Source organism: Tribolium castaneum, chromosome 8 (genome assembly GCF_031307605.1).
Source record: "Tribolium castaneum strain GA2 chromosome 8, icTriCast1.1, whole genome shotgun sequence".
Lineage (NCBI taxonomy): Eukaryota > Metazoa > Arthropoda > Insecta > Coleoptera > Tenebrionidae > Tribolium > Tribolium castaneum.
In genome coordinates, this window is record NC_087401.1 from 16,866,451 (window position 1) to 16,885,920 (window position 19,470).

At 35.4% G+C, this 19,470-nt stretch overlaps 4 protein-coding genes across 9 annotated transcripts in view; 3 read left to right on the forward strand and 1 right to left on the reverse strand.

Annotated features, from left to right (window-relative positions):
- Positions 1-191: 191 nt before the first annotated feature.
- Positions 192-1,496, forward strand: LOC660214 (larval cuticle protein A2B). The gene is made up of 3 exons (XM_015980756.2): positions 192-305; positions 359-429; positions 929-1,496. Exons 2-3 carry the CDS (start codon positions 418-420, stop codon positions 1,457-1,459), a joined length of 543 nt encoding a protein of 180 aa, XP_015836242.1. The 5' UTR covers positions 192-305; positions 359-417; the 3' UTR covers positions 1,460-1,496.
- Positions 1,497-1,531: 35 nt separating this feature from the next.
- On the forward strand, positions 1,532-2,544 carry Snap29 (Synaptosomal-associated protein 29kDa). Its single transcript, XM_001814493.4, has one exon. It carries the CDS (start codon positions 1,626-1,628, stop codon positions 2,370-2,372), a length of 747 nt encoding a protein of 248 aa, XP_001814545.1. The 5' UTR covers positions 1,532-1,625; the 3' UTR covers positions 2,373-2,544.
- Positions 2,545-2,644: 100 nt separating this feature from the next.
- On the forward strand, positions 2,645-11,132 carry LOC135266932 (uncharacterized). The gene is made up of 2 exons (XM_064358409.1): positions 2,645-2,857; positions 2,916-11,132. Exon 2 carries the CDS (start codon positions 3,617-3,619, stop codon positions 4,868-4,870), a length of 1,254 nt encoding a protein of 417 aa, XP_064214479.1. The 5' UTR covers positions 2,645-2,857; positions 2,916-3,616; the 3' UTR covers positions 4,871-11,132.
- LOC100141658 (probable multidrug resistance-associated protein lethal(2)03659) overlaps positions 4,886-19,470 on the reverse strand; it is a 40,326-nt gene continuing 25,741 nt past the window's right edge. For 4 of the 6 annotated variants that reach the window (XM_064358402.1, XM_064358399.1, XM_064358400.1 and 1 more), the window contains exons 3-5: positions 17,038-17,251; positions 12,865-12,920; positions 10,609-12,623 (exon numbers count right to left, since the gene is read on the reverse strand). In XM_064358402.1, the coding sequence (XP_064214472.1) occupies positions 10,701-12,623; positions 12,865-12,920; positions 17,038-17,251 (2,193 nt within the window). In that variant the 3' untranslated portion in view covers positions 10,609-10,700. Of the gene's footprint in view, positions 5,834-10,608; positions 12,624-12,864; positions 12,921-17,037; positions 17,252-19,470 lie in introns of those variants that run through there. The other 2 variants (XM_064358404.1, XM_064358403.1) reach the window with 2 other exon arrangements.

The following is a 19,470-nucleotide window of genomic DNA, read 5'->3' on the forward strand; positions in this document are numbered from 1 at the left end:
AGCGCTCGAACGGAACTCTGCAGCAGACATTAATTATTTGCAGTTTATAAATTATAATAATGAGGGAGGATAACATGTAATTATTTACTAGTTTCAAATTTATTTTGGGTAAATAGAAATATATTGATGGGCGTGGCCAATTCAAGACCAGTCGTACCAACGCAAATTAAGTCAGGCATGAGATCATTCCAGTATCATCTTCACGGCCTTGACTTTTCTCCGTTTAAGAATAAATTCATCGCAAAATGAAAAAGAAATCACAAACACGTTTGTGTGTCCGTGTGTTGTTTCTCAGTCACGAGATTGTGTGAGTGACGCAATTTACCAACTTTCACTCAAAACGCAAATCTGATTTTAGTCATTTTGCCACAACGACAAGAAGTGCATCGGTGTGTTTGACAAAAAAAACGCAATACAATGAATAGAACGGTGAGTTTTTGCCGAATTTTTGTGAAATCTCAAGCCTCCGGCAATCGCCTTGTCCCACTTTCATTCTCTATTCATTCCCAAGACGATTAATCAAAAGTTATTGGCGTAAATATTTCCCAAAGTTTAGGCGCATTCTAAATTTGGGGAAATTGAGTTGCGTGATTTAGTGATTTACGATTGGTGACACTGTTAGTTATCACGTTTCAACGCTGCCAACTTAGAAATTTACAATGACGACGTCATAAAGTTTGGATTAATGACCGAGGCCGCCTCGATTAGAAATGTCGCGTATGTTTACTACCAACAGTCATGTGAATCCATTCGGGGGAATTACCGGATTAATAATTATTAGCCCAGTTGGCTGAGACGTAAACAATTGCCACTAATCGTAAACCTCACGAAAAATAAACCGTTTTATTGTTACGACTCCCCTAAACCGGGCTTGATATTTTAATTAAAAGTCCTGCCAACCCCACAATTTGATTGTTAAAATCCCCAGTTTTTGGCCCTGTTGGCGCTGACCTCGGGGGCGGCGTGCGACGTCGCCCACTTGGTGCACGTCCAGCAAACCGAGCCGTCAACACCGCCGCCGCCCCCAAAGCCGTACGCTTTTGGTTACGCCGCCGGTCGTTTCCCCGGCCACATCGACCGGACGCATTCGGAGGTTTCCGACGGTTCGGGGGTGGTCCAAGGCTCGTACTCGTATGTGGATCCCCGGTTTAAGATCCGCACTGTTGAGTACACGGCCGATAAGAACGGCTTTCACCCGGTTTTGAATTTCGCGCCAGAGCCGCTCCCATCCGACACGCCGGTGGTGGCGGCGGCCAAGCACCGCCATCTCGTGCAGTTCGCAAACATCGCCAACGCCAGGCATGCCGCCCCCGGGACGGTCGTGGTGCCAGTCGACTCGGTGGCGGTGAGCCGCGCCAAGGACAAGCATTTCAAGCTGTTCCAGAAAATCGCAGAGGAGCATGCCAGGCTGGCGGCGGCGCAGGAGGCGCAAGGGGGCACCGAAAAGCCCATTTATTGAATTGTTTAATTGCGAATAAAGTTTTTTGAGCAAGGTGTATTGTTGGTTGCCTACACTAACTGTGATGTTACTAACTCAAGCAAGAAAATCCCCACGTCAGTGTCAATAACAAATGTCAAAATTGCAACTTTTGTGTTTTTATTTATTGTGATATTCCGCCCCCCAAATGTCGAATCCCTACGCCAGGTCCACTAACCCGTTCGAGAACGACGACGACGTCGACGATGAGCTGTTTTTGCGCAACTCGCGTCGGTCGCAAGGGGGCCCCCAGGCGTCTTTCGACGACCAGTTGCAGTCCTTCCAGGAGCGCAAACGGGCCATCGAAGACCGCACCATCAACAGCACGGAGAAAAGTTTGAGTATTTTGCGCGATTCCGAACAAATTGGCATCGCCACAGCCGAAGAATTGATGAGGCAAAGAGAGAAGTTGGAGAAAACTGATAAGCAATTGGATGAAATCAACGCGACTTTGAGATTCTCCCAGAAGCATATCAACGGGATCAAGTCGGTTTTCAACAGTTTGAAGAACTACATGGCGGGGAAAAACGACGCAAGTCCGAGCCCCCCGTCAAAGACAACTAAATCAGAGTCTGAAGATTTGCACAAAGAGTTCGAGCAAAAGTTGTCGACTTATGACCGCTTCGAGAATCATCCCTCAACCAGGTTGAAAAACTTGGATTATAATAATGCGGGGCAAACGTCAGGGAGTAAGGATTTTAGTGCGAAACTGGACGCCAATTTGCAAGAAATGTGTTCAAATATATCACGCTTGAAAAATTTAGCCACGGATTTGTCGTTCGAGATTGACTCGCAAAATGACTTGATTAGCACCATTACTGATAAGGCGGAGACGGCTGATATGACCATCACCAAGCAGAACAAAGATATGATGAGAATATTGAAAAAATCCTAGTGTTTTTAGTTTTTAAAGCGGAAATCAAAATGTTGCACTTTTCTGTCTTGTAATTGATTGTAATACTCTCTGTTTAGTTGATTAGTAATTATTTGTATATTTGGAGCGTAAATGGATCTATCGATTGTTGTTATGATTGCATTATTATGTGAATAAATTCTTTAATAATGAACTGAACTGATTTAAACGCCCCCCCTTCCCACAGTGTTCTGTTTTACCGACATTGTCACACCACACTGACAGCCTATTCTCTGCTGACAGCCACGGGTATGAAACTGGGGTTGCATAAGTGGAAACACGAAAGTATGTGGGCCACCTCCTAGGGTCGGGGAAAGAGGGGTCAAACAGCGGGTGTATAGCGCGTGCTCCAAGCTTCTTTTCCCAAACAGCCAATAAGATTCGTTTGCGCAAGAGCAATTGTGTTTCAATTGTTTCTCACTGTTGTTTTTTCGTGAATAAGGGTCAGAAAAGGAGTTCCAGGGGATGTAAGTAAAAATAAAACTGATTTGTAACTGTATTAATTCAGTTTTGATGTATTTTTAGAGACGAATAACGTTCTCATGGGGTGAAGTGACGAGCAGGACTTAAATTAAATTAACAAAGTTATGTTGTTCCTCGAAAGAAGTACTGCTGCAAGTATCCAGGCTGCAACAACTGGTACTATACATCAACACTCCAGAGGGCTTTGTGAACAAGCACTTTTTTGTGTTTCCAAAAGACCCTACGCAGCATCAACAATGGAGGAACATTTGCAAGATAAGTTCCAAAAATTCAGATTTTTTTAGAATTTGTGAGGATCATTTTGACGAATCTGCTTTTGTGAATGAGAGGAAAGATCGTCTAAATTTCAGAGCAGTACACTCGTTCCCACTGAACCATCTGACATTCATTTACTTGAGGATCTGCCACATCCAGATCAACAAAGCAAAATATTTGAAGATCCTTCTTCATCTGCTTTGTCTGAGGAAAATGTAAATGTTGTTGGTTCTTTGTCTGTTGAATCACCTTCAACGTCATCTTTTGTAAATTTGGCATATAATGAATTATGCAGTTCCTCTCATTCGCAAAGTAGTGAAGTAATAAACAATTCAGATTCCACCATTTCGAACAGCAGCTGTTTAGAGAATCATAATGAAACCTCATTTAATGTAAACAAATTCGCGTTTCTGGATAATCAAGGTAGAGACGGTATTCTAACTAAAATTGGCTGTTCTTCCAAAGATTTGACACCGCGAAAAGAGCTGATGTACAAAGCTCACCGAAACATTCAGTCGAGGTTGTGTAGATTGAGCAAAACATTAGAAAAGGAAAAGGGTAAGGTGAAGACTTTGCAAAAATTGTACGATGCCGGAAAATTCGAGTTCATCACCGAAAATTTGAATGAAGTCACTAAGGCTTTCATTAATTCACAATTGCGAAATGTTTCCTGTCAACCGACCGCGCGCAGATGGACAGACGAGGATAAAGCTTTTGCTTTATCTTTGTACAAGAGAAGTCCGAGATTGTATAAGTATTTGCAAGTCCATTTTCAATTACCCTCTTCCCGCACACTGAAAGCCATTTTAGCTAAGATTCAGTTCGATACTGGTATTAATCCAGGTATTTTGGAACACCTGAAAAATCACGTCTCAAAAATGAAACATGCAGATCGTTATTGTTTGATGAGATGTCGGTTTGTCAAGGATTTCATTATGAACGAGCTAAACAGTGGTTACGAGGACATGGGCTCCTTGGGTCGCACTAACAAAGCAGTCAACCATGCTCTTGTTTTTATGATCCGAAGGTTGAGACTCCAGTGGAAACAAGTAATTGCTTATTACTTTACGGCAAATACAGTTAGCGCGAACAATCTAAAGTTTCTTATTGAAGAAATAATTTCACAACTTCAGAACATCGGTTTAACGGTAGTCGCTACTGTTTGTGATCAGGGCACTACAAATGTTTCCGCGTTGAATCAGCTTTATGCCAAACAACATCCCAGGCAAGGTTCATATTATTTCTTCATTAATAATCAGCCGATTGTTACAATTTTCGACGTGTCGCATCTTTTAAAAAACACGCGAAATGCATTATTGAAATGCAAAATTCAACAAAAAACTTTTAAATCGTTGCCCAAATTAAAGAAGGAGTATTTTAATTTCAAAGACTCTTACATGAAAATGAAGGTGAAGGTAGCCGCTGCACAGCTTAGCAGCTCTGTGGCTGCTGCTATCGAAACCTTCGTCTCTTTTGCACATATTCTGCCGTCTGAAGCCATTCATACGGCTGAATTTGTGCAGAAGGTCGACAACATGTTAGAAGAGCGCAAAAAAATCATCAAACTCACGTACGAAATGGATCCGAGTTTTGGAAAATCGCCAGAAATCGTCAGTTTGATCCGAAAAACCGAGATTAAAATCACAGCTGCAAATTTTTTTGTTTTGGACAAATCAACAATTTTGGACGTTTTGGAAACTATAGTGGCTTTCGTCATCGTTCTGGCACAATTCAGGACTTGAAAAAATAATACTCTCGACTGTATAATTTTTTTTTAATAAATAATTATTTTTTCCCACTCGTTTGAACAAACCCATAAAACAACCCATTTTCGTTCTTCAAAAGTTGGGCAGGTGGGCCAAACTCGGCCACCGTCCCAGCATCCATCACCAGGATCTTGTCCGAGTCCATGATGGTGTTCAACCGATGGGCGATGGTCAGAACCGTACAATTCCGAAACTTCCTCCTTACAACTTTCTGGATAACTTCGTCGGTTTTCAAGTCAACATTTGCGGTCGCTTCGTCCAAAACTATGATTTTTGAGTTGCGCAAAATGGCCCGGACTAGGCACAAAAGTTGCCTCTGGCCCACACTAACATTAGCCCCGCCCTCCAAAATCGTAGTTTCAAGACCTTGCGCCCAATTCGTCACCATTTCCTTAAGTTCAACCTCTTCAAGTGACGACCACAACTGACTGTCGCTGAATTGCTCAAACGGGTCCAGATTTTGGCGCAAAGAGCCCAAAAAAAGCACCGGATCTTGTGGAATTATCGCGATTTTTGAGCGCAAAATCGACAATGGGAGCGTTTTAGTGTCAGCACCGTCGATCAAAACAGTACCATCGAAGTGAAACAGGCGGAAAAGTACCGAAATTAAACTACTTTTGCCAGCGCCTGTCCGGCCAACAATTCCGATTTTCTCGCCTGGGTTGATGTTGAATGTGACGCTTTTGAGTACCGTTGTGTTGCTTAGAGGGTACTTCATGGTCACGTCGTCGAAGAGGATGCGACCATTGTTGGGCCACAAGTCCGATGGTACCGTGGTACCATCGTCTTTTTCGGGCTCCAGTTCCGCGTATTCGACCACACGTTCAACTGAAGTCATCTGGGAGTCGAGTTCGCTCCAGGTTTTGGTACCGTATTGGATTAAGCCCACCAGGGAGGTGGACTGGGTTATGGCCAAGCCAATGTAGCCAACCCACATTTCTGCAAAAAATTTACAGAAATTATTGTGAAATAATCGACAGTTTTTCAATTTTTTTGAAACTAAAATTTACAATTTTTTTATTTCTTTACTTTTTTTTGTTTCAGTTTTGTAGTTGAATGTCTTTTAGTTTTTTAATTTCTTGGTTTCTCAATATTTTCAGTTATCTAATTTTTTAGTTTCTCATTGTTCCAGGTTCTTTGTTTCCAGTTCTCTACATTGTTCATTTTTTTTAGCTTTTAATTCTTTCATTGTCTTAACTACTTTGAATGTCGGTTTCTCGTCAGATCAGACGAGTTAAATACCTTTATATCATTTTCCGAAAAAGTGCGTACTTTCTTTAGAAATTTTTATTAACCCATCTATTGAGAACCACTGTGTGGCTTATGGAAGTTTATTATCAGTTATTTTTTTTATTAAGCAAACTGAAGATGGTGGATCAGGGGCGTTTTAAGAATTTTTCAGGGTCCCCACGATGCAACCGCAGCCTGTGCCCCCCACGGCTGCATCACACTGGCCAGCGCTGAGCCAGCGCTACCCCCAGCAACAACAGGAGCCCCCCAAACCCCAAGGAACGATGACAACGGCCGAGACCCTCGCGCAGCTCTCACAGGCGTGCAAAAGGTTAGATCAGTTAGTTGACTTATCTAAAATGCTCAAGGCGGTAGTTGATCTCACCACCCTGCTGGAAGGGTGCACAGATCCTACCTCCAAATTTATGACAGTTTTCGAATTCACCCAAAATCTCCACACTTATGGATTTTAAAGCCATTTGTGTAATTTGGAATGCTAATAGTGTCAAACAAAAAATTGACGAATTAATTGCTTTTTTACATTCTAACAACGTAGACATTTTAGCTATCAGCGAAACTAAATTAACACCTAATGATAGATTTTATATTCAAAATTACAACATAATAAGGCAGGACCGAGTAGACGGTACTAATGCGGCGGGGGGTGTCGCGATTTTAGTCAAAAAAGGTATTTCATTTTCAAAATTAACGTTACCACGAACCACAATAGAAGCCGTCGGAATTAAATTAGCTAATCAAATTCATTTTATTGCAATTTATAACCGCCCGTGTTATAACATTTCACAACGCGATTTAGAAAACCTAAATAATATCGGTAATAAAGTAATTATAGCTGGGGATTTCAATGCGACTCACAATACCTGGGGATGCCATCGAAATAATACAAGCGGAAATACCATATATAATCTTAGCATTAGTAACAATATCATCATAAACCACCCGCGGTCACCTACTCACTTTCCGTCGAACAATTCTACCCCGACAGTAATAGACTTAATCCTTACAAAGAATTTCTTATTGGAAAACGACCCTCAGTCTCTTTCACAACTAAATTCCGACCATAATCCGGTAATTTTCGAAATTTCTAATCTCCCTAAAGATAAAGATAACCGACAAATAACTTCCTTTAAAAATACCAACTGGCATAACTTCCGTAAAGATTTAGATAATGAAATCCAAATTAATCATAATATTTTAACCACCGAACAATTAGAACACGAAATAAATAAGTTTACAAAATCAATTCAAAAAATTAGGAAAAAACATTCAACCACGCGAATAGTCACTTCATTAAGAAAAGACAAAATACCGGATAACATTGTTAATTTAATTAAAACTCGTAATCGCGTCAAGAAACGAATGCAAGTCACCGGTGACATTAAAGAATCTAATACGCGAACATAAAAATAACGTTTGGCAAACAAAATTAGCTTCACTTAACCCTAACGATAATTCACTTTGGAAAATGATAAAATTATTGAAACGTAAATCTTATGATATACCGACACTTATCGCGAACGGCACCCCAGCAGAAACGACGGAGCAAAAGGCGGAGGCACTGGCGGCACACAATGATATTAAAAGGCAAGTTGAAGAACAATATCTATCACGAATTGTAACAAACCCAACCGAAATTGCAGAAATAATTAAAAAATTCCCCAATAACAAAGCCCCGGGGCTAGACGAAATAGAAAATAAAGTAATTAAAAATTTCTCACGTAAAGCTTTAGTACAATTGACAAATTTAGTTAATGCAATGTTCAAATTAAATCATTATCCCCAATCATTTAAAACCGCAAAAGTAGTACCCATTTTCAAACCAGGTAAAAACGCGCAATTACCGAGCAGCTACAGACCGATTAGTTTACTTTCTTGTATCTCCAAAATTTTCGAAAAGGTAATTCATTTTAGACTCAGCAAAATTCTTCAGAAAAATAAAACAATTAATAATTGCCAGTTTGGATTTAGACCGAAACACAATACCACACAACAACTTGCCAGAATCGTTAATGATATTCAGATTAATTACAATAAAGATAAAGTTACCACAATGGCTTTACTTGATATTGAAAAAGCATTTGACCGCGTTTGGATCGACGGTTTAATATACAAAATGATCCATTACAAAATTCCGAAAAGTTTAATCTTATTAATCCATTCATATTTAACAAATCGGGAACTCCTAGTACAATTAAAAAATACCCAATCGACGAGGAAATTAATTGGAGCGGGGGTCCCGCAAGGTTCAGTACTAGGTCCAACTCTTTTTAATATTTTTATAAATGACATACCAATATTCGCGAAAACAAATACGGCACTTTACGCAGACGACACGGCAATATACGCGAGCTCCTTTTCGGCCCAGATAGCGAGCAAGCAAATTCAAATTCATATTAATTTATTGGAGAAATTTTATGACAAGTGGAAAATCAAAATCAACGCGGAAAAAACACAACAAATAATATTTACACGAAAATTTACCGACCATAAAATTTGGGATAAATTACGGGTATACGATAACAAAATTAAATATCTCGGGACGTACATTGACACACGTTTAAATTTTTTCAAAAACACTAAATACTTAATTAGTAAAGCCTCCGCCGCCCTTAAAAACATGTACTCGCTTATGAACAGAAACAGTAAACTCACGCCACAAAATAAAGTGTTAATGTACAAAACCATATTTCGACCAATTTTGACATACGCCGCCCCCGTATGGTGTCACCTCTCGGACACTGCCTTCAAACCGCTGGAAGTTTTTCAAAATAAATGTTTAAGATTAGCTTTGAATGAAAGTCGCTATGCTAGAATTGTCGATCTGCAGCCTACGCGCATTTGTTAATAAACTTAGTAACAATTTTTATAGTCATCAATTAAATTTCAATAAATTAACTCGTAGAATCACAAAATTTAGAAGTTACAACACGCCCTTCAAGGCGTTAAAATGTCACAAAATAAATATTTTCAAAAAGTACAAAACTACAGGACTGGGGAGACCTCTGGTCCACAGTCGCGCGCTTCGGTGCATAGCTTAAGTTAACTTAGGTAGGACGCGTAATTTATGGCTCGGCGGGGTCAACAGAAAAAGGGTTTTTGTACTTCTTTCCCTTAGATTAATGATAATTTTGTTATGCATGTTAGTTATAAGAAAATCCCATACTGTATTAATTAGTATAAGGCGCCTTCAGCGCACCAATAATTGTTTGCACTACAGGTTAAGCACGACTGTGCATGAACCTGTAAATTATAATTTGTAAATTAGGTTAAGATTTCTGTGTTTGTAGGATTTCTGATCCTTTGTAATTGTTGTAATTTAAATAAACTATGTTGAATTGAATTGAAATTGTTTGCTTTCACTCCAAGGGGTCTCGGGTTCGAACCCCCGCGGATCCAACTTTTTTTTTTAATTTCGTAATATTGCGCAATTTGATGTATTATTGTAGCTGATTAGAAATTATAATGGACAAGACATAAATAGCTCAGATAGTAAAGAGTTAGACAGATAATTACAAGGTTTTGAGTTCGATTCCTATCGCCGCTTTTTTTATTGAGAATGCAGTTGTTCTTAACTCTGAACTGGTGAGATCTCGAGTGGCCATAGAGATTGAGGACCCACGAAGATTGACGAGCAACTGAGTGCTGCCAAATATTCTCAAAATATTTCTCGGTTTTGGGACTCTTCCATCTATTCATGACTTACAGTAATATCGAACAACAATGACCTGTCTGTCCTGTTGATTCGCCAAAGGCTCATGAGTCGAAGACGAATTCAGGATTGATGGTCGTGCCGATGAAAGAGGAGATGCTGTAAAAAAAAATTGGAATGAAAACGGGGAATGTTTTGCACTTATTTTTATTAATTCTGTAAATATTCTGAATCCAAGAATTATCATGAAGGCATAGTCGAATATTGGGGTGTTGAATTTGATAATTAAGACACAAACCGAACATGTTTACGATAACATTAAAGTTTTAATAGCGATCTCTAAATGAAAATCCATAATGGAGTGTTCAGATATTTTAGTAGACTTCGAACAATTAGGTGTATCTTTTTTATGTGCGTATAATAGTTGAATACAGTTGGGGTATGCAAAATTTATTTGGTAATCATTTTTAACACCTTTGCCATGCGCCAATTGGCTTGGTCCAGAAATGAAAAGCTATTTTTGGAGTGTCTAAAATCAAGGCATTTTGTAAGTTTTTTACATCTTTTTCGGATGGTTACTTTTGGGAAAACAGTAAATTTGTAGGATTCTACCCTGTTTTTCGTGTGCCCAACTTTTAGTGGCCTGCACATATTTGGGAACTTTTGGGGTGGATAAAAATTCATGATTTTTGAGAGGTTTTAGGCCCTATTCGGTTGTTTGCTTTTGGACAAACAGCTAAATTTGTAAGATTAAATTTGTAAAAATTAGCTGAACTTGGTGAACAAACGGATTTTGGTAACAAGTAAAATTGCATTTGGAAATTTAAATAGAATTTTATTATTAACACTATAAACAAATCATTAGCAGAATAATAAAATAAGTATTAATTTTTTTAACATAATAAATTATAATTTTGTATCACTAGAGACAGATTTACTGATTCCTTCAGTTCCAACTTGATATGTTATAAGAACTTTCTTCTCCTTTCTCTCGAATGTCAAACCAGCGTAAATCTTTTTTGAAATGTATTTATAGTCAGGTTCATCAAATATAGTGTAATATTCCTTCTTAAAAATTTGTTTTAAAGCTTCATCTGCAGACTTGGAATTCATTTTGTATTCAAAAATGATTCCAACGTCCTTACTGGTTATCACCATATCTAAGGTATTGGCTATCCCTGGTCCTTTTCTTTTTTTCTTGATCTGGACCTCACTGCGTATTTCGAAGTATCTGGAGTCATATACCAGAGTATACAAGATGTGATGAAGTTCTTTTTCGTTCATGATCCCCTGTGATTCAGAGAGTAATACTAATACGGCGTTTGCAAGATCAACAAATGCCTTCTCACTTGTACTTTCTAATACTAATTTCAGAGCACTTATATAATTTTTAATAGATGTAGTTCTCAAGTGGAATTCAGATATAACTGCCAGTGTTTCACTATAGCAAAGGTTGCTGAGATGTTGCTTAATTTCAAAATTAGGTATTTTTAAAACAGAAAATGTCGAGTCAGCCCCTCTTTCATATTCGGTGTTTGTTTCAATTTTATCTGTTTTCTTATCAACTGACAATAATATATTAAAGTAACCAGAATCAGCCAAGAATTGCAAAAATAACTCCACATTATCCTTCGATATTTCATCAAACTCTAAAGAAATCAGTTGCTGTAATCTCTTTAGATGTTGGACACTGACTGATGGAACTCTTCTTATCTTAACTTCACTATCAGAAATAAGTTCCTCAATTTTTTTTCGAACTGAAGGTTCCGCAAACAGCTCCCTCAGATTTTCTACATGACCTGTTTCAACCCAGAAAGAGGAATATTTGAGCGACCCGGTTGTATAAACGCCTTCCAAAAGTTTCAAGACTGACCAGCTACTGAATATTTTCAATGGGCTATTAGATACCATATATCCGTCATACCATTTCGTAATTGTTTCGAATGTTACTTTCCCACAAGCAGCTTTAACTTCTGGAAGCTCAAGTAGCTGCTTTACCTCCTCATCCGTAAATCCTAAGTACGGTGCGTATCGAAAATCACTTAGGAACGGATAATGTGTTATAACTCTTGCTGCATCCCCTGAGAAGGCTCCGGCCAACCGAACACAAGCAAAAATTAATGAGCGTTCTATGAAATCATTGAATTTCAGCGTAGTAGCCATGAAATCTTTTAAAAAATCATGAATTAATCGAATGTCATCTTTATTCGGAAAAGACCTAAATACCAGGCCTACCGCAGGAGCATCGTACTCATCGATGAGTATGAAAACATTTTCCTCATAATGTGTATATAAAACTTTCGATAAAAATTTTAAGCTATCTTCCAAATCAGCTTCACTTAACATGATGCATTTTTCACTATTGCAAAATTTTTCAAATCTTGCTATACTTAAGTTAGAAATGTGTAACTTGTCACTTGCCCAAGCTAAGGTACCATCATCAGTCGTCTTCATCAGGTGTGAATGTTCTTCGAATGCACGATTTATAGCCAACGCCAATTTGTGCTTAACTTCAGCAAAACTGCTACCACGAACACTCCCGAGATCAATATGTATCACAGGATGAGATCTGCAGTGCTTTGAAAAAAATTGTGTTTCTTCAGTACAAATCTTTAAGTTCTTAAATAAATCGGTTTTTCCTAGTAGGAACTGCTTCAACATATCCATGAGGGTAGTTTTTCCAAAAGATCTAGGCGCCGTTAGTAGTACTATTTTCCTAGCATCACTTAAAACACATTTGATAAACAGGGTCTTGTCCACAAACGTAACTGTCTTTTTGATTGTGGGGAATTTATGACTTTCCAGTTCGCACAGCGCCTTTTTTGAATCCTAAAAACAGAAAAAAATTACAACTCGTTACTAAATGCATTAGCATAGTTGTTATAAATAAAGTGATTAGGATTATTTTTGTGGTTTTTAAATTGAAAGTTTTTGAAAATTATATTATATGTACTTATTATTACTAATAATAAATTATTGCCACCGTTAATTTCTAATACAGGAGAGTTTTACTAATGATTGTGAATTCCACCAATAAACCTGACTGACTAAATATATTTCTTACCCTCACCTTAGAATCCTTTAGAGAAGAACTCTTGTTCATTTTTGCTTTGGTTCGGCTACAATCTGTAATACAAATAAGCATATAAATAATTAAGTCTTTTGTCAATGAGAGCAGTACACAAAAGAAAAGTATAGAAAAACCTCAACAGCAGCCTATTAAAGTGTTGTATTTTGTTGTGAAATAAACAACTGTATTATTGTAAAGTGGAATTTTTTACTCGTCCTCTGAAGTTCCCCACACCCTAAAAGATAATGAAACAAAAAGGAACAAGCAAGGTCATTGCGTATCAATCTTTTACTCGCCAATTAAATTGCACAGATGGAAAGACATCGCGCAGACCACTAGAAACAAACTGGTTGATACTAACTATGAAGTAAAACTTCCATCACGAGTGTTATTATTGCTAATTTTTTAATTCAACAAGATTAAATTAATAATCAAATTAAGATTTTTTTTCAGATTTGCTTGTAAATTTTAATTTTTAAACCTCGATAAACTTATAAATTGTGCAAAAAGTACTTTTTTTTTCACATTTAAATACCTGTTTGAATTACGATTTGTTTAATTGCTATTTCTTACATTGCTTGCAACAATAAGGTTTTATATTAATTTACACAATAAACCATATATTTGTTTATTATAATCCGAGTAGTATGAAATAAACTGCACAATAATTCTTTTTTTCTATATCAACATTTTTTTAAATTACAGAAATATTCACTACTATGTTGGAAAATACAACGTTCAGTATCTAACGAGTAATACAAAAATTTCTACAATAAATTAAAAAATGACCAGTACTAGAGAAAACAAAATTGTAGCAGAATATTATACACCATTAAAAACAAGACAACCATCTGAACTCCAGCAATTTAAAAATAGTTACAAATCTTTTACTCAAGATAAAAAACTAAATATACCAAAAAATATCAATGAAGTAACTCAAATGAGAAATCGTAACTTTGCTATCGAATATCTCAATTCGACTGTAAATAAAAAACTAACAAAGACAGAATTTTGCAAATCTAAAAGTATTTCCAGAAATTCCCTCAATATGGGGCTAAATTCAGTTGGCATAAAGATTGCATGTAAAACGAGAACAAATGAGAACAAACGGGAACAATCCGGAACAAAAGAGAACAAATCGGAACAATTGGGAACAAAAGAGAGAAAAAGCAAAACAAAAAATAAAAAAATATTCGATAATGTAGAACACAAAGCAGGTAGGCGTAAACATATAAGTTTAGATGAAGAAGCAGATAAATTAATTAGTAAATCTTCAGAAACTTTTCAGTCATAAATGGACAAACTAGTTTCATACATTCCCAACGATGAGAAAGAAAAATGGAAAAAAGATTTAAAACCTATTATTACTGAAATAGACAGATTAGAAGATGGAGCAAAAATAGTTGGTTTCAAACAAGAAGTTGTAGATAAATATATTGCAAGAAAAGCAGCTAATTTATTCCTTGAACAATTAATTATGACTGACTGTGAACTAGAGTCCGCTAATAATAAAATAGATGAATTGGAATATAAATTAGATAACTACAATAATTACGATCCTAAGAAACTAGCAGAATTAAGAAGCAAAACAGTAGTAATACCATCAAACATCGATGATGTAAAGAAAAGAACTTTGAAAATATTTGAAAGACATACTAAAAATATGAGAGCAATAAATGAAAAGATTCAAAAATTGTAAATTAAATGGAAAGTACTGTATTCAAGAATTTAAATATATTCAATGAAGAATATCCAAAATTCCGAAAAAAGTTTTCAAGTCTCATTCAACAAGTTAATAAATTAAAAATTATTATTTTTGTTCTTATGCTTATTATCGTAATTGTAATTATTGTTTTCTTAATTTATTACTTCAACACTAATAAAAAATAGCGATTATGTTATGTTATATTATGATGATACTAATACGTGTCCATAAGCTAATGTATCTGTAGAATTAGGTAAAAGGTATCTTTTATCATCTTTCCAACTTGGAGACTTTTTCCTTACTTCTTCAGTAAATATATCATGTTTATGACTCCTGATCACTTTCTGTGTATGGAAGTATTCTTTTTGATTAAACAAGCAATTTTTGTAATCTTCAAAACTTATTTCTTTCTTCAATACTGCTTTTTTGATACCTTTTAATTTTTTCGAAACAGACGTTTCAGTTCTGTAACTGTACATTTTTGACCTTAAACCTATGCATTCTAATATCTTAATACCATTCAATTCATCTTTGAACTTCCCTATTACTTTCTTATTTTTATCCGAATATAATGGATGATCCTTTGGATAATCAGCTGTATCAAAATAGTCGGGATTGTTTTTCATAAATTCATAGAAATCGGCATTTTTAATCTCATATATAAAGCTATCAGTGTCTCCATAAAGAAGTTTTACGTTTTCATTAAATTCTTTTTTAATTACATTGTAATGGAAGTTATACATTAACAATTTCGATAAATCTAATACAGCTTGTCCAATATAAATTGGTTTATTAAACAATACTTTTGTTTTAAAATTGTGAACTGCTGCCAGGTGTTTGCTAAATATAGTTCCGTGTTTAAAATTAGGTTTGTTTATCGCTTTTTGTAATTTTTCTTCATCACAATATAATTTAATATTTTGTTGGTTTCTAACAGATTGCATAGACTTACCATATGGGGCATTAACCATTAATTTCCAGAAATCTTTTTTTTATGGAGGTGCATTCGGGTGCTTTTGATATATTTTCCACATATGTCACATTTGATTTTCCTAACTCTCTTTTTCCTTGGTTCAGCAAATAAATCATCATCAAATGAAAATATTTCTGAATTCGCTTCGCTCATGAGGACTCTGTCCGAATTCCGCAAAGGAGGCATAACTGATTTTTTTCCGTTTTTTATTTCCTTATGTAATTGCTCTTCAGCTTTAATAATAGCTTTTATTAAGTCTGCTTTATTATATTTTCTAATATATTTGATGTCTAATGATTTTGCAATATTAAACAGTTCAGATAAACGAAGATTACTTAAGTTCCTTCGTTCCATTTATTATAGGAAAAAATCTAACAAACAATTTTTAGTAAATAAATAAATTCAATCCATTTTTATGCAAATCTGTTTTTATATGCCTTTTAAAATTAGTTCTAGTGTAATATCTACCACAATCACATAATAAACGAGTAGAATTAACTGCTTTTTTACATTGTTTACATGTTTTTTCATATTTATTTCTATAGTTATAAAAATCATCTGGACATTTTAATTCCAAACAAATGGAGCAAAGACTTGTCATTTATTAGAACAAATTTATTCATCAAAGACTTCAAGATTACGAAAGTGTATTTTAAGAAAATCTAGTTTTGCCAAGGTTAATACGTTATTTTCATACATTATATATACTTCTCATATCGTTTAACCTTTTCTGAAACATTTGTCGTGCTTCTTGGTCATCGTTATGTGAGCAATTCATTTAATTTATTACATTTTTTTCATAAGAAATTATCTATAAACAGTGCATGATAAAACACACTGTCCCTTTTGAGGTAAACTTGTGATAAGCCTCGAGATTCAAAAAAATATGTGTGGTATAGGGAGGAGGTGATCAATTTAATGTTTATTTAATTAATTGTCAAAAAAATAAATACTTGTAATAAAAGGGATCTAGTACAATATGCGAGGCAATATGGGACCTACGTATTATAAAAAATAAAATAAATAAAACTATTAGATGTAATTATATGATGAAGACAAATAACGTATGGAAAGAATTTTATCTTCCAAGAAAGAAGAAGCGAAAAATTAAAAATTAAATTATTGACATAGATAATACTGTTACTTGAAAGTTTATGATCAAGACGTATTTTTCATATTAGACAATGATAATCAACCTTTGTTTAAAGGTAAAGATTTAGCAGAAATATTGGGTTATGAAAAATCAACAAATGCTATAAGTAAAGACGTAGGTAGGTGTTGATTTTAAGAGAAAATTGATAGTCGTATTTTTTTGGAAATATGTTGTTTTTGCAGAAAAAGAAAAATATTAATCACAAATAATTTGCTTCAATTCATGGGATTTATTGAAGAAATAACGCGATTTTAACAACTTTTTAAAGGACTAGGAAATCTCATACGAAGAAATAGATTATAAACAATCTTAGCAGTTAAAAGAAAAACAATCGCAACAAACCTGATCCAGCTACTCCTACTGTGGCAGCGCCTGCACCAATAAATTTATCAGCTGAATCGATGTCCCTGGACACTGGGGTGGTCTGGAAACTCCTCACTGCTGGGAGAAGTGTGGCTTGTTTGTGTTGCTGAACGACAGGACTCTGGACTAATGATGGGTTTTGGCTGAGGGCGGTGCTCAATGGCCATAAGTATACTTTAGAGTTTGAAATAAGCTGAAAATTAACGCACCAATCAAACCACAATCACCAATCAAAACGTTAATCACAAGCCTTGGCCACTTCAGACATCCAAGGAAGTTACGTTCGTCACGGTGGTCAGTGAACGTATATTATCATCATATTAAATATTAAATAAACACTCCTTTTTTTAACTTAAAATATACTCAAATGTGGTGTAATAATTATGAAAATAAATTATTTTTTATAAACTTCTGTTTACTTTATTGAAGACATGCCCTTTTTTAAAATTGAATACAAAAAACTATCAGCAGGACTTTCACAAATGCAAGGAAGAAAGTTCAATCTTTAGAAAGAAATAATCGTAAAATGAGAAAAAAAAATAAAATAAAAAATTCTTATAGATTTAGCAGAGAAAAAGCCGAAATCACTTTGTATACTTTAACATTTTATTTAAAGTTTCCAACAGTACGCATTAAAAGTATCTAAAAATTTATTACCAGAAGCCCAAAAAAATTTTTTTTTATCTTGAGGCAAAATAAAGCCATTTCCGATTCAATTACTGACCGAGTTTAGTGAAATTTCACGAAAAAACTTAACTTACAGCTTAACACTTTACTTAAAATGCTAAAAAAAAATTCGGCTTAATCTACGATTTTTCAGTGCAGTTTCAACAAAATTTCAAGCTCGAGCTGAGTTTTCGGCTCAAGAACGTGACGAAATCCATTTTTAATAAAAAAAAAAAAAAAACGAAAAAAGACAACATTTACAAGAAAATTCAAAAATTTTTCGGTTTATTTTTAATCCAGGTTGCCAAAAAATTATTTTGCTTCAATTTTTAAATCACCCGGTATATCTACGAATTTGTATAAAAAATTATTAATTTTCAATTATGTATTTATGTTAGTCTTCAATGACTAACTTCTTTTTCGTCGTTTTCGTTTTCCCTGAAGATAAATTACGAAATTGTCAATACAAGATGAACAAATAGTTAAGGTACAGTGACCCACAGAATTACAGTCACGTCGTATTTCAACACCGCAGTGAACACTACTTGTGCTTATGACTGTACATACCCACTTATCAAAAAAAATTAGGATTATTTCGTGATAAATGGTGACAGTTTTTAATCAATATTATCAATTATTATTACATTAGATGCCACGGCCAACTATTTTTACAGATGAAATTAATAATTTATGATCATAAACAAAACACGATAATTGCAGAATTTGAAATAAAACAATCAAGTGTCCCAATTTTTTTATCGCCAATTGAAAAATCAACATTGCCATGGACAAAAATGACAAGTGACAAGGTCACCTAACAGCTAACATTATTTAGGAAAAATCGCACACAATATTATCACTATTTCATAGTGACGGTGACACACCCAGTGTGCCCTTTGATTTTAATTTATCTAATCTATTATGTCACAAATTAAAAAATGTAACTAAAGCTGAAATTTAAACACCCCAAAAGTGGTTGCCAGTAGATAGAGATAGCCGGTTCAAAAACCACCTCCACCTCCCTCTACTGCGCATGTGTGAAAATTGTGTCAGTCAGCCGCAGACGCAAGCGCGTAATCGCAGCTCGCTGGCCTGCGACCAGCTGGTCAGCCGGCCTGCGGCCGACTGACGCCATTTGTGATGATGCAAATATATTTATGTAGTATAATAATAATAATAATAATAATAATCGTCGCCATCTTGGAAGTTTGAAAGTCGGCGGCGGTCATTTTTGTTTAATGGTAAATTGGCGCCAAATTTAAATTATTTCAAAATTAATATTTGAAATTAGTCGGCCATGTTTGTTTGTTAAAAAAAATGGCGCCAAAATTTTAATTTATTTAAAAATTAATATTGGGTGTAATGTTGGTAGCGCCGATGTCGTCACAAATTCCGCCTAAATTCTCACGTTAGATGGCGCCACGGTCTGCAAACTTTTCGCTAGATGGCGCTGCCGTCAGCGCAGCCGTCAATCAAAGATGGCGCTGGCCTCCATTTTTTTTTTTTAAACACACCCCCCGCCCGTTTGCGAATATGCAACCAAGAAAACAAGTAGTAGTAGTAGTAGTAGCTTTTTGGGGTTGTGAAATTTTTGGTTTTTGGGGTTGTGAAATTTTGAATATATGATTTTTGAAATGTGCAATTTTGAATACATGAAGTATATATACAATACATGCTGTATTGAGTTAAGCAAAATATCAGAAAATCATCGCGCTTGTCACTAATAACTAATAAAGGAAAGTCATT